The 23288-nt window shown below is 36.7% G+C and overlaps 1 protein-coding gene across 1 annotated transcript in view; it reads right to left on the bottom strand.

Moving 5' to 3' along the window:
* MGAT4B (alpha-1,3-mannosyl-glycoprotein 4-beta-N-acetylglucosaminyltransferase B) overlaps positions 1-23288 on the bottom strand; it is a 111776-nt gene that overhangs the window by 22011 nt on the left and 66477 nt on the right. Inside the window, exons 5-10 of the mRNA XM_014053211.2 lie at positions 16267-16313; positions 11397-11510; positions 10724-10799; positions 8309-8423; positions 6894-7024; positions 594-701 (exon numbers count right to left, since the gene is read on the bottom strand). Coding sequence (XP_013908686.1) covers positions 594-701; positions 6894-7024; positions 8309-8423; positions 10724-10799; positions 11397-11510; positions 16267-16313 — 591 coding nt within the window. The remainder of the gene's footprint in view (positions 1-593; positions 702-6893; positions 7025-8308; positions 8424-10723; positions 10800-11396; positions 11511-16266; positions 16314-23288) is intronic.

Below are 23288 nucleotides of genomic sequence, written 5' to 3'. Positions count from 1 at the left end.
CATTTTTCTCCCCCATCCATATTGACATTGGCTCCGTTCCTCGACATCTAAAATGTGTAGCATTACAAGATTCCTTACTAGAATCCAGATGTGATGAAATTTAAGCTCAGAGAAAAAAAATTGCAAGTCTGCTAGTGTGAAGCACAACTGGTTTAACCAGATTTTGGGTTGTCTTCATGCAATCTACTATCTTCTTTTAGTCCACCTGAGCCACTTTCAACACTCCAAGGAATAAAAGCAAGAACTTTTTAGGTAGTTCGCACTTAACAATCTTATTTAGTTGGAATTGGAATTGGCAACTTGATTATTAAGCAAAGTGACTGCTAAGTGAAACTAATTGTACTTCAACTTTCCTTTGCTTTATAGACCTGCAAAGGTCATAAGTGGGGGGATTGATTGTAAAGTTACTTTTTCATTTACTGTCATTTCAAAATGGCTGCTACATGAGGCAATCATTAAATGAGGACTACATATACTGCTTGAATAATTAAATAGTTAACATAAAGCCACAAACATTTTTTTCTGCCAGTTGCTCCTCTCTATCTCCCCTTCTCCCCTCCCTCATTTCTATAACCGTGATGTTCTCTACTCACTTTCAACTTCTGTATTTTACCAGCCAGAGAGGAATGGGTCCCTACATGTTGGAAGAGCGAAGGCTTGAAGCGGATTCTTAGATTTGCCTTCTGTCTATCACAGTGTTTCTGGGGAGGAAAAAAAAACACAGCACAAAATAAACTTTTAATCTTTCAGTTTTGAAGAACAAAGAACAGAATGGAAAATAGTTTATTACTTTCACTTAGGTTCGTCTTTCCTCTCCCCATCTTGCATTCTGAGCCTGCAGATTGATGACAGTACTAAACTGGTTTGTCCCCCTCCACTCCAAGTGTGGTGAAATGTTATGAACCCGAATATATTGCCAAAAAATGAGTATCTTAGAAAATGCCTTGCTAAATTCAAACGGTTAGGTCTATCTTCATTGGGGCCCAGATGGTGTAGTTGGTCCAAACAAACGTTAACTCTTCCTCACTTGCCTTCTCAATTAATAGCTATGTCTAACAGCTGTATGGACTGAGATCAACTGGCCAACTTGGATTGTAGTTAAAAATGAAAATTCCATAGACATTCCCTCTTAAATGCTTCCATAAAATTAGGATATTTTAATACTAGATTATTTTAGTTAAAATACACCTAAATACATACACAGTTTTTCAGTTTAAGTAGATTTCTATAAAGCTCTTAAGTTATTGATTCACTTCTGATTTCTTATATGGATATTAAAGAAGAACTTATTGTTAATTTTTAAGGGAAAACCGGTCAGGGATGTCAGAAGATGGATAGTGGAAACAGAAAAATCTTTGACATCTGTAACCATTTAGTTGGTGTAGAGTCCCAAAAATCTGTTATTAATTTTTGGGATTATTAAGTAGCAGTTTAAAAAGGTTAACTATATTTACTCCCTGTTTTCTTGCTTATTTTGAAAACAATCCTTTAACATATTTAAGATCCAAACTTTCTTATGACTGATTACCGGTAGACATAAACATTTCTTTTCCTTTTTAGTTAATTTACTTACACACACACACACAAACACAAACACACACACACACACAAATATACACAGTGTACTCTAATTAATTTATCCTGTTAATTTCAATTGTTAACTTTTTTTCTAGCAGAAGTTTAATCCATAAATATAAAGAATTACACCATTTATACTAATTTTTCTCAAGATCAATCTATCAGATCTGTCTTTTGTAGGTCAAATTGAGAATATATTAGAATCTACTTTCCCAACCTCAGACTCTCTAAGTATGATAGGAATAAAGCTGTAGAAATTTTCCAGTCTGAATGACTATTGAAACCTGTTAGGAAAAAATCCAAGGGATATTCCATCTTTAACCTTAAATGGGATCACATTCAAGAGCGATACACAATCCGGGATTATTTCTGGATTCACAGTTCCTCCTCAAGAGCAAGTGGAAGCTGTGTCCATGAAGCTGTGAGCCTTTGTACAGCTGCATCTGGTGCACCAGTTGTGCTCTTCTTTAGATTGGGAGCAGGGGTTGGTTGCTGCCGGTTTTACTATCGGTTTGAACCGCACGCTGCACACATGTGCGCTATAAAATGTAAATTGTTCTTTGTTCATGTGCAGAACAATTTACAGTGAACTGTGCATGTGCAATCACTAAAATCCAAAATGGTGGTGGCCCAGCGGCAGTGAGGGAACTGGTTTGGGGGCGTGGCAGGCCTGGGTTGTTGCCAGTTCTGTGAATTCCACTACCGGTTTTGTTGAACTGGGCTGAACCGGTGGCTACCCACCTCTGATTGGGAGGCCTTTCAATCAAGTCCTAGTCATTTCATAGCTCAACTATCACAATGTGCTCTACACAGGGCTGCCCTTAAAGACTACTGGGAAATCTCAAATGGTCCAGAATGCAGTGGCATGGGTAATGATGGGCATAACTTGGTATATCCATGTGACACCACTGTTGCAAACTGCATTGCTTGTCAGTCTGCTTCCAGATATGCTGATTGTGACTTATAAAGAACTTCATGGCACATGGCCTGGTTGCTTGTTGGACAGCTTATCTCCTGTAGTGTCAATCAGACTAATTCAATCCACCACAGTTGGAGTATTCTGGATCCTTTCAAATAAACAATGTAATCAATTAGGGCCTTGAAAGTGTGCCTTCTCTGTCTTAGCGCCTGCCCTGTTTACTGACATTCCTTCAGTTATTTGGGTGGCATTCTGAAAAGCCTTACAGACCTGGCTGTTCTCCCATGCCATGGGTTAGGATGCCTATGGCCCTTGCTGAATTGTAGCTGGCTGGGCTAACCAGATCTAACATTGGTAGTTGTTGTTTGTTTGTTTTATTTTTTCATAATTATTTATTGTATTTTTATTCAATTGGTTTTACTGTGAACAGTTTATGGTTAGTTTCAGGGGTGGGTTCCTGCCAGTTTTAACCTCTTCTATAAAAGAGGTTCCACAAATCTACCGTGCCATTTAGAACCAGTTCCAACTCCCTCCCGTCGCCCGTCCACACCATGTTTGCCCCGCCCACCACTCACTGATTAGCTGGCTCACCAATCGCCCCGCCCGCCTCTAAGAGTCCTATCTAAACCTTAAAGTCTTAAAGCTGTCAAGTTTGAATATCCCTGGGGGGAGTTTCTAAAGGGTTAGGAGTGCAAGGGTCTTGTAACTTGACAGCTTTAAGACTTGCACACTTCAATGCCAGAGTTCCTGAGCCAACATTTTGGTTGCTAAGCAAGAGCATTGTTAAGTGAGTTTCACCACATTTTACAAGTTGACTACGCCCACCCAGTCACATGGCTGGCAAGCCACTCCTACCCAGTCACATAGCTGGCAAGCCACTCACACAAAGCAGGCCACACCTACAGAAGAGGTTCTAAAAAAATTTGAAACCCACCACTGGTTGGTTTATAGGTGAGTGGTGCTGGAAGTATTCAGTTTCAAGTTAAATTAAATTCTTTTTGTTTTTGAAATTTTACCTCACCTACCAAGGGCCTGAACATTTCATTGAAATATGACAGTAGATTGGACTTGGATTATTTTCAACAATGGATGGCCAACTCTTATATTTTAGGGGGAAGGGAAGAATGTTGCGTCTTCATCCAGTAACATTGATATAATCTGAAATGATCAAATCATAAATCAATGTATGTTACATTAGTGCTGCCTATTTCTGTGTTCAGTCTCACTGCAACTTCAAGAAAATGTAGTCTTGACCAACCATTTCCACTCTTCACTTTTCTTCATTTCCCATCTGACCTAATAAATAACGCTTGAGAACTAAACGTGTATACACTATTTTTTTAAAAGTCTAAACTGGCCTACTAAAGATATTGCCTTGGGTTGGATTATGGAATCCATAAAGGGTGTTCATGGTTTTTTTGTAATTCCATAATGTGAAACCTTCTTTATGGCTGGCTGCAAGAAAGAGTGACACACTTTTTTAGTAGTCAGAAGTGAATCTTTCAGGCTTGGAAACATCGAATCCTATTCAATATAAATGGAAACAAGACTATTCTGTCCGGGATGGAATTTAGCTCTTGAATAAGCTTGTTAACCCACTAAAATCTATCATTCTAGAATTCCGAGGGCATTCGGTATTAACCGTACCTTGGTTCAAAAGAACAAGATTAAAGCACGCAGCCCTCCTATGCCTGTACAACCTGCAATACTTGGGATTGCAAAATCATTTGTTGTTGCTCTGTTCCATATAAATCCCCTACTCTAACTATCATTACTTTAGAAAATTAAAAATCAGACTTTGTTCATAAGAACATTCGTGACTATTGTAAGCAAATAGCTTTTGCTTACTCGGGGATAAGTGGGACACTGCATAAACAGCAGATCCATTTTCCTCCTAGTGTTTTGTCACTATCCTTGTTACTTGTGCAGTAATGAAAGGAGTAATGACAGCAAGCAAGGGTTGGTAAACTCTAATGTTATTTTTCATACAAAAAGAACCTTAGAGATCCACAGAAGGCAAAGCACTTATCGCAAAGCTTCAGGTCAGGCGTATTTTCCATTAGGGAAATAAATCCTACAAATTACTGATTTGACGTTAACAGCAGGATTTACAAGAGAAAAATCTGAATACAGAAGGCTGGTTACTCATACAAATATAAGAAGAAACAGAAATCCATGTTGGAACTAGATTATATATTTAAATAGACAATGATTTATACATTCTTGGAAGCCCTTGTGCCATAAAGGAAAATAACTGGGTAGGAAAAAATATGTGAGCTTGGATACTTCATGACACTGAAATACTATCTATATTCAAGGCTTTGTAACTGAGAAAAAAGCATGTAGCAACATCTCATTTCTGGCACTTAGCAAAACACAAGGCTTTTAGTCATTAGGGGGAGAATTGAAAATAGAACTGCCGATATAATATTCTCATACAAATTGATAGCAAGATCATACATGTTTATAGTTCTACTCATTACACCTAAAAAGATCAAGAAAAGGTTATTTAGTGAAAAAAATATGTTGTAGAAAAATATATATAAAAAGTGAAAAGGGGAAAAAATGACAAAATGGGCAACCAAAATGATTATTGGGTTGAAGTAACTCCCTCCCAACCCTTCCACAAGGAAATATTACAGTAACTGAGCTCTTCAGCCTGGAACAAAGGCAGATAATGGAAGAGGCATCCAAGGTATAAAACTGCAAGTGACACAGATAACACGGACAGAATTTTATCCCTCTTTCCAGTATTATACTCAAAATCATCCCTTGGAACCATCCACAACAGGCCACAAAGGCTTCAAAATGCTGATGCATGTGTCATTATGTTATTGTGCAAATGATGCAATTACATAATGACATCTGCTGCTATCCTATGAACAGCCATAACTGAAATTAAATTCAGGATCAAAAGAAACAGATACTTCTTTCACACAGCACATATTTAAATCATGGAATTTAATAACAGAGGTCTTTGTAACATTGGACAATCTGGCTCATTTTCTGGTTCATTTTATAAAGAGGCTGAGCAAGTTTATATGAAGGAATATTGAATATTGATAGCTGCCTACTAACTCTTGAATCATAGGCAAGTATGCTTTGCATTATGGGTGGTAGGAAACTACAGTAAAAACACATTATTGCCCTCCAGTTCAGGCTTATGAGCCTCCCAGATGCAATAACCTATTATGTAATTAAGAATGCTGAACCATCTAGGCCTTTGGGCTCATCCAGCAAATTTGGATCTTATCTTAAAATTAATCAAATTATTGCATTAAATTCCAAGCATTAATAGAATTAATATAATGTATGCATTTTGTTCTGTAGGAAATGCCAGGTTCTAAATCTGGGCACAAGTGATCTGTAACTCTTGAAGAACTGAAAGACAGCATTCAGAGAAATAATGCAAGCATATATTAGTGATCAACCCATGCTAAGCCCCCCCCCCCTTTCAAGATTTTGCATTTGTCTGCAGGGTCACCAAGATAGACTAGGCTGAATGGAGATTAATTCAAATCTTGTTCCCCAAATTATACTGTATATGTATTATCCAACTTCTGTATATTAGCCTCTAGAATTAGCAACATCCTTTAAAAATCTGTAATAGTCAATATAATTTTTGATCACTTCCAGTACTCATCTACCTTCATCTTTTTCAATATTCTTTCAATCTGATCCAACAAAATAGTAGCTAGTTTATGGAAAATTCAGGCAAAGTAAAAAGCCTAGTTATGGTAAAGACTGCCTTAAATGGAATAGAATTATCCAGGGGAGAGCAAATATATCATTTTTCCCAAGAAAAAAGATATACTTGCTATTGTAATAGGATAAATGGTATAAGATAAATATGCTGACTGAGGTCCTAGGAGTTGGTTTTCACTTATGAAGCAAAGCCCAAGTCGCTGCTTTTATTGTCTCATAGCCATATTTATTTTCCCAGGACTTTTAATAATTGATATGTTTCCTGTATGGTCACATGTTGAAAAGCTCTTGAAATTATTATTAAAACCTACCAAAGTTGTAGTAGAATATCCATGATATTCTAACAAAGTTTTGACAAATATAGATTATTCTCTTTTTATCAACAGAAAAGGCTATTTTTTAAATATTCTGAGCAGTTTCCCATAAGAAGAAAACATCTCGAGGACTGGATTAATGGCCCATCACTTTTGGAATTATTCTCTCTTCAATTAAAACAAGGGATGGAGACGTTTTTTTTAATTTCTTTAAAATAATAAAGATAAAAATATGGAATAAGGAAAAGATACAATGCACATTTTAAAAATATTTACTGCATAACACCATGCAGAATTTAACAACATTTACAAACAAACATTTTTGCATTAAAAAAAAAGAAGAAAAAACCATTCCTTTTAATAGAGGACTAACTTACTGCATCTTTCTCTGGGTTGCAAACTTTTACCCAGAGGATATGATCAAGAAGCCAATCGATGGGTTTATCTTTGTAGAACATAAGTATGAATTCCACAATCAGACTGAGATCCAAGGACTTGAACATCTTTCCTGAAAGCATATTGGGATAAAAAAAGAGAAACATAATCTTAAAAGACTAGCATCTTAACATTTAATAAAACTATACTCTGGATCAACAAAAGATAGCATCCTCCTTACTCCAGGAATTCTTGAAAGACCAGAATATATGTATATTGCATCTAACTTGATCATGTCAAGGGAATTAAGATTGAGCATTGAAACCTTTCTAAAATGCTCTAATGAGTCTAACCAGAAAAGACTTGCAACAGTATTCTCATGCTGAGTGGTTTTCAGATCTGGAAATGGTAGTGGAACAGTCCTATGTTTTATGACATGTGTCAGTTCTTTTCCTGCCTCGGTAGGAGGCAGTAGGTCAAGTTCTGCAATTCCTGGCAATACGGATTTTACAGAAGTAGAAAATGTTTGGTAGATAAAATGGAATCACCTATGATCTAAATCAGTGGTCTCCAACCTTGGCAACTTTAAGACCTGTGGACTTCAACTCCCAGAGTTCCTCAGCCAGCAAAGCTGGCTGAGGAACTCTGGAAGTTGAAGTCCACAGGTCTTAAAGTTGCCAAGGTTGGAGACCACTGATCTAAATAACTCTGTATGTGATTATGCTGTCTTCCAGAAGTTATTTTTGCACATTTTTAATTTACATTTTTACATGCAATTTCCACCAAAATATAGGCATTTTTGTATGAGACATAATTCAATTTTGATCAATATTAGGCAAGGCATTGCTGGCCAAATCAATCCAAATAATTGGCTTTTGAGTAATGCTTCTTTTCACAAGGAAGCAATTCTGCTTATACAATTGTTTCATAAGGATCAAAATTATTTCCTTGTTTGGTTGCACAACAATGCCAATGCCATAACTTACGAAAAATAGGGACAGGGGCTACAAGTTTGATTCAACCATAAAAGTTGAAGATTAAGAGTAAGTTAAAATCTCTGTCTTCATATCTCCACTAATAAGTATTTACAGGTATAAAAACTTCTTGTTCATTACTGATTTTAACTAAACCCTCCTAGGAATCTTTTCCATCAATAAAAGGTTTGTCACACATAAAAAGCAAAGGTAAACTAGAGATGGTTAGTCTTACTGTATTCCTGTATGTTCTGAGAAAAGATCAGTGTAGTAGATGCTACTCTGTATTTCATTTTTATGCTAAAGTCACACAATTGAGAGCATTCAGGGTCTTGTGTTAGCAAACTGGTCTAGAGAAATATTCTTTCCAGTATTACAGGAGCAATACGGGGCTTTGCATTAACCTAAAACAACACCCAAAGCTACATGGGAAATGAGTTTACCAATAAAACCAAGCTGAGAAAACTCCAAGATCATCCATTCTTCAGAAGGTTGCTGCAAAGCAAAGTTCTTCATTGTGCTGAGATAGTTTGGCTTGGCTACAATATCATCTTCTAGCTGCATAAGAGAGAGAAATGCATAGCTGCATAAGAGACAGATCTTGAACTGAAAACTTGTATGTCACTGAAGAAAAGCTTTCTAAAAAGTGGAGGCTGGCTAAAGATGGGCTCTTATTAAGGACAAAAAGACCCTGAATTCCCAACTGTTTTTATTTTCAAGGAATAAAGGAAAATAGCTCAGTGTTGAAAAATCCCAATATGATTTGATCAGACAGGACACTTACTCTGTAGCCATTAAATTAGTTTTTTTTTATATAAAAAAAAAACTATTATCTGAAAACGTATTTTGGCATCAATAGCAGCACACTCACTTCACAATCAGCAGGGGAGGCAGTCCTAGCCTTATTCAAGATTCACTTTCTGATGAGCAAGACTGATTTGCTTGGCTTGACTTTGATCTCTCTTTATCGGTGATACTGTTGCACATCAAATTACCACAGCTTTATGATCCTGCTTTGTATTGTATTAATACCATTTAATACCTTGCTATTTTGGCTGAATGCCTCCTAGCTTCTGTGGTTACCTGGTACCTGTTCTCAGTTTTTGGCTGTCTTCCTAATGGTTGAGCCTTTTTGTTCTTTATGTTTATTTATGCTGGCTTTATGGTTACAGTTGTCATGATTAATGCCCGTATGCCTTTGTGTGAAGACTTGAGCATATCCTAATTGTAATAGATATGATATTCCTTTGATGTGTTATTCCTTTCATATGTTATTTCCTTCAAAGTTTCATTTTTTTCTGCTAAGCTTAGATTTTGATTTTATACAGATCTTATAAAATAAATATATAAAAGGTAAGCAAAATAGTATGCAACAAAAATAATTCCTAAATATTTTACATTCAGTATTTTAACATTATTCATTCATACTTCCTAATAATTTGCCTCTTCAAAATATAACTACAGTGCGTTTCTATGTTTTCTATTTCTGATAACATGCTGGAAGCCACCTGGGTGGAAAAGCACATCCATTTAGTCTTCTCTTTAGTCAACAAGTTCTGTCCATCAGAAGGAGGAATATTTTTGGCCTGTGTAGGTTCAATGCTAATAATAGTCAACATTATTTTAAAACTGAATGAAAACCTTGCCATAGCATGGCTGTATGTGACAGAATGGAGAAGACTACAATTTATACGCTTACCACTACATGCTCTATGGATGTGTGCTATTGGAGATAAGTATTTTGGATATGCTATTGTGGAAAATATAGCATTTTTCTGAAACTCAGCCAGTGTGCTAGACAATCCAGACTCTAGTTTTTTAAAAAGTGATGAGAATTGCTCATTTGGATTTGTGATGTTGGTTATATATTCTATACATACCGGTACGTACCAACATACCTAAAACTTCTTGATTGTATCTAAAACTTAATTAAGTTAAATTAATTACCATAGTATGTGTGCTCATATGCTTGGTTTCTAAACATATTTCATTCTGCCATTCTATAATAATTTTTCAAAGGTTAAAAAGCTAAACTTATATTACAGTAAGTGAATCTCATGGGGCCAATGGAAGCCAGAATGGCAAGGAAAGCTCCAAATGTTCCCAAGAAACCTGAAATAAAAATTATCAGCCTATAGTAATATCTACTAGGGGCAAATAAAATAAAGGAACTAATAGCACTATTTAAACCACATATAACTAATCTGCAAGCTGAAATTGTTCATAGAGAAACAGTGAGGGTCCCACTATCTCATAGGTTCCCCATGCTCTAGTTCAGAGGCAGAAGCAAGAAAATGAAATTTCCCACTATTAGCAGCAGGAAAGCAGCAGTATTGATCAGAGGTACAATCAAGGAGCTAAAGTTGAAACCTTTCTACTCCATAATTACTCTGAGAAAGATTATCAGAAAAGACTTTCATTTCCTCCACAAAAGGATCCCTGTCAAAACCAGTTTCTCTGCTGCTATTAGCAGCGGTGCAAGAGTGACCTTTTTCCAGGACTCCTAAGAAGGAAGAGGAGACTCTATGTGGGCTCACCCAACAATTATTCACATAGCTAGTGAAGAGTTTGGAAAGAGCAAAACCACCAAAGTGTTGCTCATTAGTTCTTTCCTCTTTACACCACTTGTTCCAATGAATGGACTTTTATCCAAGGTTTTGAGCAAATATTGCCTTCCAGAGTTTTTGAATTAATTTGCCATTTGTTTTGAAACTGGATTGAGGGGAACTATAGTTTTTTTAAAAAAAATATGGCAGAATCTGGGTTGCCTATTCTGGGTTTGAGGCACAATATTTCTTACTTGGAAAAAACCCCAGATACAGACATGAAACATATCCTTTGAGCATCATAAAACTTACCTGAACATAATATATGCCTTTGGATTGTGCATACATCATTAAAAAGCAGTAATCTAAATTCTGTTTAGTTCTCCACCTACAACAGCACACAAAACAAATTACTGTTATTTTGTTGGGAGGCCAGAGGTAGGTATCAGCTACATCTGGCAAAAGATTAATCAGACATAAGAGTTTAGTCAAATATGAAGACTTCTAATTCTGTTGTAAGCCCAGAGTTATAACATTATTTTGGATTTCAACTGACATTCCCATTGCTCCCATTGCTTCCCCCCAGTAAGCGATGAAGATGTACTGTATGGCATCAAGAGATTTAAATCTCTCTACTGTGCTAAGTTTAATCATCTGCTCTCCACAACAACTATAATGTAGTTCCATAACCTGTCAAGTAAATCCAGTTACATTCATAACATCAGATTTGATCATAGTCTATGTTCCACTGGAGGTATGTAAAATCACAAGAACAAATACACACCTAGCATTAAAATAATTTATTTGGGTAAATGAGGATTGTTGTTTTTTTAAGTGAAGGGAACATACATACTAGCAAGCACCCAGTGATTATTTACTATGCTTCTTCTGAATGCCATATGCTTTCTTCTAAACAAGTTTAAATACCCATTACAAAGCCATGCTAGCCTAGCATATCACTTTAAATCAAATTGCCTGGAATTACCTGACTCTTTCTTTAGGGTCACCAAAAGATTCTCGCAGCCGGGAGAAATCTGGGTAGAAGTGTGGAGAAGGGGAAATAACCTCTAAAAGACCAGAATGTATTTCATTGGGGAATCTGAGAGAGAGGAAGAGGTAAGGAAAACAATTGTCATTTTCTATAAATAGGAAAATGGAATTTAACCATGGTAATGATTAATAGGCTAAAACCTAAAATGTATCTCCAGGAAATATTAAAATTTTTGAACAAAGGGGTTACAGGAGATGTTATGCTTTGAAAACCCTATTTTAAGTTGAAAAAAACATAAATAAGGATATTTATGTCTTTAAAAAAAAAACCTCCTTGCTTCTTCTTCTCAACTGTAGCTTCCTTGATCCATTGACCTTACTTAGCTGCTGAAACTTAACAAGCCAGATGGAAACAGATGTTAGATTCTTCAGTGATATTCATGGCTCTTTGCACACTGGTTAGTTTGAAAGCTTATTGTTTTTGGAGCTGCTCCAGAATTATTTTTAATGATAACCTCTGCAGATTGCGTACCTATTGCCCTGATCATTATACAAGGAATTGAATTGAAAGATTAGGACCGTGATGGTGAACCTATGGCATACATGCCACCTATGGCACAAGGAGCCATATCTGCTGGCACATGAGCTGTCAGCTCCAGCTCCATGCCAGCCAGCTGATCTTTGGCCATTTCTGAACTTCCGTTGAGCCCATTTTTCACCCTCCCCAGGCTCTGGAGGCTTTTCTGGGCGAAAACTGCCTCCCCTGCCCCCCTCAGAAGAAATACCAAGCTCAGCTAGCAGTGTGGTGCATGTGGGAGGGGGGTGCACGGCAGCACATGTGGGGAGCGCTTTGCATTGTGAGTGCCGGCACACACACGCATTATCACCCACACTCGCACATTTTTGGCACCCAACTGCAAAAAGGTTAGCCATCACTGGATTAGGTCACCACTTAACATGATTTAGAGAGAGAACACATGATTAAAAACAGGCCAAAGAAAGCATAGTCATTCAGGACTATGGCAACTCTGATTAACCTCTTATACATATACACTGTCATTTTTTCCTCAAGAATACCCACTCAAAAGGAAAACTCAAGGTTGACTCAGCCTTCCATCCTTCCAAGGTTGGTAAAATGAGGACCCAGATTGTTGGGGGCAATATGCTGATGCTGTAAACTGCTTAGAGAGGGCTGTAAAGCACTGTAAAGCAGTCTGTAAGTCTAAGTGCAAATCCCACATTTTTGCATTTGTGTTCAAACTTGAGCACCATGTCTAATATGCACATTAATTTGGAAGGTGAAGAGAGCTATTGATAAGTATAGTCAAGGATACAGATCTAAACTGGATTGCGTTTGAGTACTGTATAAAAAATCTTTTGGATCCCAAAACAAGGAGATACCTTTTTAATTAAAAGAAAAATCCTACCATAACTCAGGGATTTGGTATCTCTGCCATTGTTGGAAAAGGATGGTAATGGAAGAAGGAATATCTAAACAACTGATACTATTTAAGTTTTCATAAATGTGTAGAGTCACAAGGACATAAAATTTGAACATTTATTAGAGAACATCATATTTCAATAAAAATGGCAAGCATAACCAAATATATCAATAATATACAACTGTCCTTTTTCAGCTACTATATCAATATAGAGTTATCTATATTCAATTTTGCTCTTCTATTAATGAATTGTTTCTGTTTTGGATTACAAAATACACAATTCCAATATTTTTATATAAATTATTCTTATGCATTTTATCTGTGACTAATTCAATGAAATCAAGAAAAAGTACAATGGTACCTCTTCCATGAAATGATATCCTAATACAAATATTTGATGTGGTTCTAAGAAATAGAAGATCCAATACAGTGATGTTATATTTTCAAAGTGGCTTTTTTTACTCTAAAACACATTAAAAGATTTTGAAGTTTTTTCCTTTCAGAAGAAAAAAAACCACTATATACTAGTATATTATTTTTTTAAAACTAGGATTCATCAGTTAAGGATCAGAGCCATTAAGAAGAAATCATAGTTCGGGTAAGTTCATACGTAGAATTACATCAATATAATAATAAGCCCTTGAACTCTCAAGAGGTCTGTAACTTTTTTAATGTCTCAAATATCTAATTTGACAAATGAGTACTACTGCTGAGAGACAAAGAACAGGCTGCCTACATTTAGCCTAATTAAAAAATACAACCCTCCTATTTCCTGCTGATATTCTTGTGCTCCTTTAAATTAATTTTCTTCCTGCAATATTTGATCTGTGACTTCTTATTGCTAATATTGTTTTCTTGCTGCACAGCAATTTCTTTTTCCTCTCTGTGTCATCTAAGACTTGTGTTTCCCCTTCCAGCGCACTTCAGCCTATTAAATTTAAAGAAGATAAAGCAAGCAATTTTACAGGGAGGAGAAAAAGGAAATTGGTAAGTTAATCAAAGGAAAAGTTTGAGGTACTTGACCTCAGCAGGTAGTAGCACCACCCCAATATTATTTGGTTTGGAAAGCTAAGCAGTTTTGGTTCTTGTTAATAATGAATAGGAGACTACCAGAAACAATGTGGTTACACGTTAGACTAGGATCAAGTAAAGCATCCCTAAAGAGGACAAAATAAAACTATTCCTCTACTGTCACCAAATAAATTACATACATGAAGTTATCAGGAGTCAAGTGACTCAAGGTCATTTTTACTATTAACCAAAAGTACTTAAGAGAGAGTTACTTTCTTAGACCATCACACCCATCAGTGTCTATAACATAGAAATCCTATATGTTTTATTTATTTATTAAACCCATTTATATGGCCATCCAACAAGCAAACAGTGAATCTGGGTGGTGTACAACAAAGCTAAATCAGTTAATAAATACTTTAAAAAGTAAAATAAAATAGATAATAGACAAGGATATGTTAAAAAAAATAGGGACGTGGTGGCAATTAGAAAGGTTGGCAGTTTGGCAGTTCGAATCCCTACCACCGCATAATGGAATGAGCTCCCGTTACTTGTCCCAGCTTCTGTCAACCTAACAGTTCGAAAGCACGTAAAAATGCAAGTAGAAAAATGGGAGCCACCTTTGGTGGGAAGGTAACAGTGTTCCATGCACCTTCAGCGTTTAGTCATGCCAGCCACATGACCACAGAGACCTCTTCAGACAGTGCTGGCTCTTTGGCTTTGAAACGGAGATGAACCCTGCCTCTTAGAGTCGGGAACAACTAGCACATATGTGCGAGGGGAACCTTTACCTTTATGTTAAAAATAAATGTCAATTCATAGGTTCACCTGTCCGATGGGGTCTCCAGGCCTGTTAGCATAACTAGGTCTTGAGAGATGTCTGGAAGCTCAACAGTGAAAAGGCCAACCTCAGGGGAGAGAAGATTCTACAGCATGGATGCTACTGAAGAAAAGGGTTCCTATCAAGGGCCCACCAAATGTAGATCCCTAGGTGACAGACCCCATAATGTGACCTTCCTGGTGGATCTGGAAGAACAGGCAGATAAAACCAGGAAAGGAACTCTGCCAAAAAACCCAGTCCCATGACATGAAGGGCTTTAAAAGTCAACACCAACACCTTGAATTGGACCCAGAAACAAACTGCTAACCAATGCAGCTCATAAAACAGAAATGTAAAAAATGTGCTCTACATTTTATACATGCAAACTCATGCAACTACTTATATTGCTGCATTTTGCATCAGCTGAATTTCAGGATATCCTTGAAGAGCAGCCCCATGTACAGTAGATTGCAGTAATCTAACAGGGAGGTGAACCCAGGGTGTGAGTGACCATGAGTGGTTTCTACCTATCTAAGAATGGGCACAACTGTTGCACAAATATGAAATTGTGCAATGGTCCTTCTAGCCACAACTGTCACCTGCTCTTCTATTTTCTTGGTAATGCTGTGCCAAGAAGCAAAACGATACAGAGAGAACAACCAGGAATCACACCGCAAAACACAAGTGGTGGGTTCTTCTGTATTTGAAACCACAGTGCTCCCATCTCAGTTATTATATTTCTGACCACAATGCAGAACTGTAGCTAGGTCATCTCAACTCTCTCTACAATCCTCCTCAAGTTCTGATCTTAGCTACTGCTATTAATAGGCAACTTGCAGAATGGAGTAGTAGTAATGAAGTCAGGGACTCTTCTATATTACCATTATCTTCTAATCTTCCTGTCCTCTGGTATCTGCAGCTTCTAATTCCTGCCCATCATCCTTTTCAACTCTGCTAATAATTAAAAAATAACCAACCAGTGTCTCCTTCCAAATCATTTTTAAAAGACCAGGTCAGATGAAGAAACTATGACACTGAAAAAAAAAATACACCAAGAGAAAAAATAACTGTTAAATCAAGGTAGAACTCAGGAGAAACCAGAGATGCAGATCTGATAGGAGCACAGGAGAAAGAATATGATATAATGGAGGATATGGCATCAGGGAGGAGATATTGATGTCAACCAGAATGGAAGTGAACCTTACAGAAAACATTAATTCAGTCTTGAGTTAAGGACTGCTGACTATTATCGCCATTTCATGCTAGGATACATATAAAAAACATAGTTTGCCGTGGGCTCACGTAAATATAAGTTAGCAGTACTCATTATATAGCCTATAACCAGTATAACCAGACATCTTACTTTTCCTAATAATGTTTCCTGACAAAAGGTAATGGAGCAGCAGGGGAAAGATAACTGGATTGTTTCATGACTAATGAAAACTAGCAACTGGTTTTAAACAGACCAGGAAAAAGTCATGCAATTCAGTCCAAATTACTAAAATAGACCAATAACGCAAGTTACGTTATTGAAACATTTTCTATCAAACGAAGAAAAATCCCATACAATGAAATTGCAAAAGAATACTTACAAGCTTTTGATATTTTCTGCAACTCCTGTGGTGTATTGTGGATCTGTCTGTAAGAAAAATTTCAATAACAAAAGACAATAAACAGGCACAGGTTAAGAAGTCATTGATATTGATATTGTATCTAAAATAATCAGTTCTGCTATTCCAAAATTTCTTTGGAAGTGCTGCTTCATATATTTCATTTTAAATCCAGTTAAAGCAAGAATGAAAATATTTGCTAGGCTACTACGTGAACAAACATATCACCAATTGTAGTAATTAAAAAAGGCATTAGATAACAATATACACATATACATCAACTTGAAGAAATTTCAATTTTCTTCAATTAATATAGAAGGCAACCATCCCGATCTAGCTTTCAGACAAATCGAACTATAAGCCCTATCATTCCCAGCAAGCTGAGCACTGTATTCTAATACAGATTGATACCCCACTTTGCAGAAAACTGATGCAAAGTAGTTCCTCATTATAATACCAATTCACACTATATTTTAAGGTATTTAGTAATAAGCAACAGATTAACGACCTATAAACCCTACATGGTATGGTGAGGATTACGTGCCATCACATCATTGTTGAGTTTTTGTGACTTATATTCTCTATGATGATCCATCCTCAAATTGGTCCTTCAGCATTTTCAACAGTGGACACATCACCACCTTGCTGCTGGCTGCTGTCTCACCTTTTCTTCCACATTTCCCAGTATTTGAACCTTCTCCCGAGTGCTAGCATTTCACATAATGTGTACAAACTAGGATAATTTGAGCCTGGGCGTTAATGCCCTGAATTAATTTGTTTGATGATCCATTTGTTTGCTTTCTTGGCTTCTTAATTTCCTTACATTCCAGGAATTTTTCAAACCATAAAAGGATGAGCAACATGGCCTTAAGTATCCCTTTATAACAAAGTCCCTTGTAGACAGAGATAGGAGCTCACTTGTGAGTAACAGCAAACAAACACAGAACTCCAAAAATACCAAAAATCTGCTGCTGTTTATTCTTCCCAGATGCTTAAGCATTCTGGGTCTGGGGCAGAAAACAACAGTCTATTTGGCATGTCAGCAGCACTCAAAATTAAATTCTCAAAATAAAATATCAAACTAAGGGAGAAAAATGGGACAGGCAGCAGCAGTTGAAGCTCATTATCCTGCTTTCTACTAGCAGACTCAATGTTTTATAATATCATTGTGTTAATATTGTTCCCATATCAGACTTCTGGTGGTGACGTCAAGACGAGTGTGGGGAAGAAATCAGGGCTCTGACTTCTTATCCCAATCTACACGTTTGGAGGATCCCTTCGGAGATACGCCGATCTTGGAGAGAGATCCGGAGGAGTAGGGAAACCCTAGGACTAATGAGGCAGAGGCCCACTGCCCGTTACAATGTGGGGATACCCTTTTAATCCAATGTGTAAGCGTCTGCCTTGTTTCAATGGCGGACTTGAAGTCTCGACAAACTATCTAAAAGGGGATGGAAGAATTTAATCAACTTGTTGTTGTGTCATCAAGTGGATTAGCGGACTGGCTTGATGAGAGAGCCCTATAACCAAGAGGCGACTTGGAGGAGTGAGAGCGACAGATTTTTAGAGGCAAAGACCGGCCCAAAAAACTAATTGGCATAAGTGAGTGATCGGAGGGGAGACAACAAGAAAGAGCACGAACTGACTCTAAGTCATACAGACTCAAGTAATGAAAAGAAACAGAGAAAGAAGGAGGACTTGGAGAACTGTGGTGTGCTTGAAAGCAGCGGTTGACAGACAGTAGTTAGGAAGAGAAGAGAACAACGAAACAGAAGGGGAAGAGTAAAGACAAAATAAAGAATTAGAAAGAATAATAGGACTGCAAGTGACAAAGAAAGTTAAATATCTTGGAATATGGCTAACTGCAAAGTGCTCAACTATAAAAGAAAATAATTATACAAAATTAGTGCAATAAATAAAAAAAGATCTAGAATTATGGGGGAAACTACAACTATTATTATTAGGGAAAATAGCAGCGATAAAAATGAATGTACTACCCAGACTATTATACTTATTTCAAACAATCCCCATAAAATTAGGAATTTTTTTTTTACTGAATTGAATAAGATTATATTAAAATTTATATGGCAAGGGAAGAAAGCCAGGATAAAGTTGAAAGCTCTACAGGATGACAGAAGCAGAGGTGGTATGGAACTTCCTGACTGGGAGCTTTATTACAAAGCAGCAGCATTAACATGGATCAGAGATTGGATAAATTAAAAAAATAAAAGAATACTAACATTAGAGGGCCACGATTTGCAAATGGGATGGCATTTTTTCCTATGGGAAGAGGGTAAAAAGAAACAAAAATACTTTCACAGACACTATTTTAGAGATGCACTGATACAGGTCTGGAATAAAATTAGAGAAAAACATTACATGAAAATACTGACATAGCTTTCCACTATGGAAGCCATGACACATCCTAATACACTAGATCTATCGAAAATAGTTAGATATAGTGAAATTTTAGACAGCCAAGGGAAAACAAATCCAGGATTAAAGGAGCAAAATATAGACTGGTGGCCATATCTCCAACTACAATCAAGATACAAAAAAGATGTAAAAGAATATGGAATATATACAGAATTACAACAAATAGATAAAAATTTAATTGGCCCGGAAAATAAATTCATAATTTTTTTTTCAAATATTTATTAGAAGTAACATTAGAAGAAGAAAAAGTTAAAGGTTGAATGATAGCGTAGGCCAAAAACTTTGGTTACAACATAGATCTAGTGGATTGGGAAAGAATTTGGAACACAAATTATAAACTAACATGATCAGCAGCACTTAAAGAAAATACGTACAAAATTTTTATTGTTGGAATTTACCACCAACAAGATTGGCTAAAATGTACCCAAACATGAGGCCGACCTGCTGGAAATGTAAAAAAATACAAGGGACTTTTTATCACATATGGTGGACCTGTCCGGAAACACAAAAATATTGGACAAAAATTTGGAAATGGGTGCAAGAAATTACAGGAGGACAGATAAAATACAAACCCGAAATCTTTCTGCTGGGAATAATCAAAGGGAAATATACGAAGAAAATTAAGTACTTATTAACACATCTGCTAACTACAGCTAGAATGGCATTTGCCCAATGCTGGAAACAAAATAATACCCCCTCAGACGAATTAGTGATTAAAAAAAACCTTTGGATTGTGCAGAGATGGACAAATTAACCCTGAAATTAAAAGATAAAGAAGAGTCGGAATATTATGGAATTTGGAACAATTGGTACAAATGGCTGCAAAACAAGAATAAAATTAATTAAGCCAAAAAACAATATATATAAATATACAGTATATAGAACTGTGTATAAAGGTGTGTAAATATAGAAGTGAAATATTATATACATGTACAGGTATGATGACATAACAATGTTGATATAATGACTGTAAGGTGTTGTAGAAGGGAAAAAAATAATTTTAAAAAATCTGCTAAAAAAAAAATTGTTCCCATATCCATGTAGTTTTGATAATGTTGACGCAGGCACCCACTCAAAGAGTTTCTAATTTTTCGCTCTTCCTAGCACTTTCCTGCAAGTACAGAGTCCTCTTTTTTTCAGATCAACTGAATGTTGATCCATTGATTGTGATAGGAATTCAATGACCAGTTTGTCACCAGAGTCTGATAATGTGGACTGGGAGAGAGTGACTGGCCCAATGTCACACAGCCGGCTTTCATGCCTAGGGCAGGACTAGAACTCACAATCTCCTGATTTTTAGCAACCACGAAACCAAACTATATCAAGGCAGTATCGGAACTGCCAGAAGAGCAGGCAGAGTCAGAAATCTTGTGCAGGCTACGATTTATCTCTTTTTTAAATACAAACACAAATTACAAGTCATCACATTGTATAGCTGATAATTAGAATTACTTGTTTGTGAGATGGGTAGCTATATAAATTATGAAAAAATAAATAAAACGCTGCAAATCAGGTGGAAATAGATAGGTAATATACACTGCTGGAATATCAGTGGTTTTGTAAGCAGAGCAGCTGTAATGTAATGATTAGTTTTTGTTTAAGTGTCAGATTTGGCAAAGGAATCTCAACAGTTAGCATTGTTCATCTAAAAAAAATATACTACAGTTCATTGTTACCTGTGGTTCTATTCTCTGTGGTTAGACACATTCACAGTTGCTGAGAGATAAGATTTTGGTTTCCGTAGTAAAGGGTTTTAGATACTAATAGTTGTTTTTCGGTACTTTATGGAGGTGCAAAAATGGCAATGGATTTCTACTCATACATAAACTATGAGTTTTCAGGACTTTAGGATTAGAATTAAAAGTGCTAGGCTGGAATGAATAAGACTATTTGCATGTTTTATTGGATCTGCAGTAATTACTGCTTTAAATATGCATTCGGCCAAGCAGGATGGTCTTATTACAGAAGAAGAGAACTTCCTATTACCTAAAGAGTTACTCTATAGTTAGAGCACAACCTGTGCATTCAACTCCCAGAATTCCTCAGCTATTACAGAGAATTATGGGACTTAAATCCATGCATCTGGATGTGGCTGGGATTAGGGAATTCCAGCTAAGAGGATTCCTTCCCCTAAGTAATATAGCTGAATTCACTTTTTATTTAGTGCAGTGCCTAACAGTTTTATCTGGCTTTACTCATAAAAAAACTTTATACTTCTTTTTTGTTTTTCTGTTTACTTCTATACTAAGGTCCTATGTACTATTAAATCAGGAGCAATGGTTTTGATTGTTCAAAGCTGGTACAGTCCAGCATTTCCTTCATGCATTGAGTCTACAAATACCATCTTAATACTGAGTCTGAGTAGCAGACTTCATGGCTGGGAAATGTAACTTTTGGATTTTCCCATTCTCTATATTTTTCAAAACACTACCTGAATTTAACTAAAAGTTTATACATCGTTTTGCATTATTTTAATTGTTGTTGATGTAGTATAAGTAAAAAGAAAAAAAACTAAAATGCAAAAAAATCATAAAACGTCAGGTATCTGGACAACTAGATCAACCCCAAATCTTTCTCTACTCTCCTGACTGATAATAACAACAAAAAAGAGCAGCAACGCAAGTAAAGTGACTATTCAAGTATTTTTAAAGTGCATTTTCCCCCACTACTCTATAAACATCCTTAGTGGAGGTTAAACATGACTAAGTTGTTATATGTTTACCGGCAAAGTAGATGTCAACCTTGTGAAATAAACAAGAAAGAAAGCATGGCCAAATGAGCTAATTGCACTTAATTGTACAGTTGCGTCAAGAAAATCCTGCCTGGCTGAAAGTTCATTTCTCTCCGTGTCCCCTTTATGGCCTAAGACAGTGGCCCCCAACCTTTTGGGACTGGTTCATGGAGAGATTTTTTTAATGTTGTGGCGTCAATAACCGAGGAGGCAGGAATTGAACTTAAGCGTTTATTAACGTTAACAACACTAGAACTGACAGAACCAACAAACCCCCACCTGACAGCTATTTATACTTGGAGCTGTCAGGCGGAGAACCAATGGGAGAGTTGTATTATTCCTGCCTGCCGGCAGGCACACCTAAACCAATCAAGGCTCCTTCCTGGAACGCCGCCTGCTGGCTGAGTCTGACATAACACAACAATTTTTCCATGGACCAGAGGGGACATGTTTCACATGCTGTCTGTATCCCACAGACGGGGCTTTGCTTGTTTGTGCAGCCTGATTTCTGGAATACCGCAGCCCACTGCAGGTGTACAGACCGGGGTTTTGGGACCCCTGGCCTAAGGAACTTAGGAGAGTTTCTTCTGAGCTGCTTGGCCCATGCTGTGGGCTAAGATAGCTTTTATCTGACTGTTCCCTAGGCTGCTTCTCTTCTCCATGTTTCCCAAGATCATTCCCACATACCATTACAATAAGGCTTTTTGCTAATGGTAAAATTTACATTGTTATTTGTATAATGTAACATATCAATTAACAAAAAGTATAGTTGTTTCTTCTCTCAATTCCCTTTATCTTCTCCTATGATAAAAGATTAGTCAAAGTTATAAGAAAATACAATATCTTCTGTACTGAAATTCTACTTACTAGTCAACAAGAGACTTAAGGTTTGGATGTTTTTATGACAGATCTGTAGAGAGGCACTGACTCCTGCAAGCTAGTGCAATTGTTCAGTGATTATCACAGTTCAGTAGTAGTACGAATTTGTTTATTAGATTTTTATCCCACCTTTATTACTTCAGAAGTAACTGAAGGTGGCAAACATACATAATATTCCTTCCTCCTCCTATTTTCCCCACAACAATCCTGTAAGGTGGATTGAACTGAGAAAGAATGAGTGGCCCAGAGTCAGCCAGGTGGCTTTCATTGAATGTTCTGGGCCAACAATCCTAAACCTATTGCCCCAGTTGTGTCCCTGATATACACATGTTGGGAGTAAAGCTGGCAAATCAAAATGGCTGTGCCAGTGAGTTCACTTGGGTTACACATCCAGAATTTTACTTGAAGTCCAGCCGTCCCTATTGCTACTACTATATAACTGAGCCACCACAGTTGTGATGGACCTCCTTTACATCCTTGAATTTACTGTCCAAATTAGAGGTCACATAACTTTACATCCTCTTTTCCACTAAGAATATTTTTTTTGCTTTCTGAACACAGAACATTTTAATTCCTTAATGGTGTGGGGCAAAATATTAAAACACGACAATCACATCCTAACCAAAAATGTTGGAAGTGAAAACTGAAAGTGAACATTAAAATTAGTGTTTCTCTCTACAATAGCAGGATGCAAGAAGTTCTGTTGCTTTAAGGATTTTTGAAAAGAAAACAATTGCATTTCAAACTGGGGATAAATAACCACAGTGGGAACGCAGTAAGAAAATATGCATATATACACATGCACATAAATCATAAGATAAACTGCAGCCATTGTTTATTAACGTGTTATGGTCATGCTAATTCTAGAGCTCAAAATATGTTTTGATTAAAGGCATTCATTTAGAAAAAGCACATGCCTTGGTTTCAGCTCAGTTCTCAGTTCTATTATTATCTTATT

The sequence above is a fragment of the Thamnophis sirtalis genome, unplaced genomic scaffold (assembly GCF_051295495.1).
Source record: "Thamnophis sirtalis isolate CommonGarterSnake01/CBP01778 unplaced genomic scaffold, rThaSir2_p1.2 scaffold_3, whole genome shotgun sequence".
Lineage (NCBI taxonomy): Eukaryota > Metazoa > Chordata > Lepidosauria > Squamata > Natricidae > Thamnophis > Thamnophis sirtalis.
The sequence above is the reverse complement of the archived record's forward strand: the minus strand, read 5'-3'. Positions and strand labels throughout refer to the sequence as shown.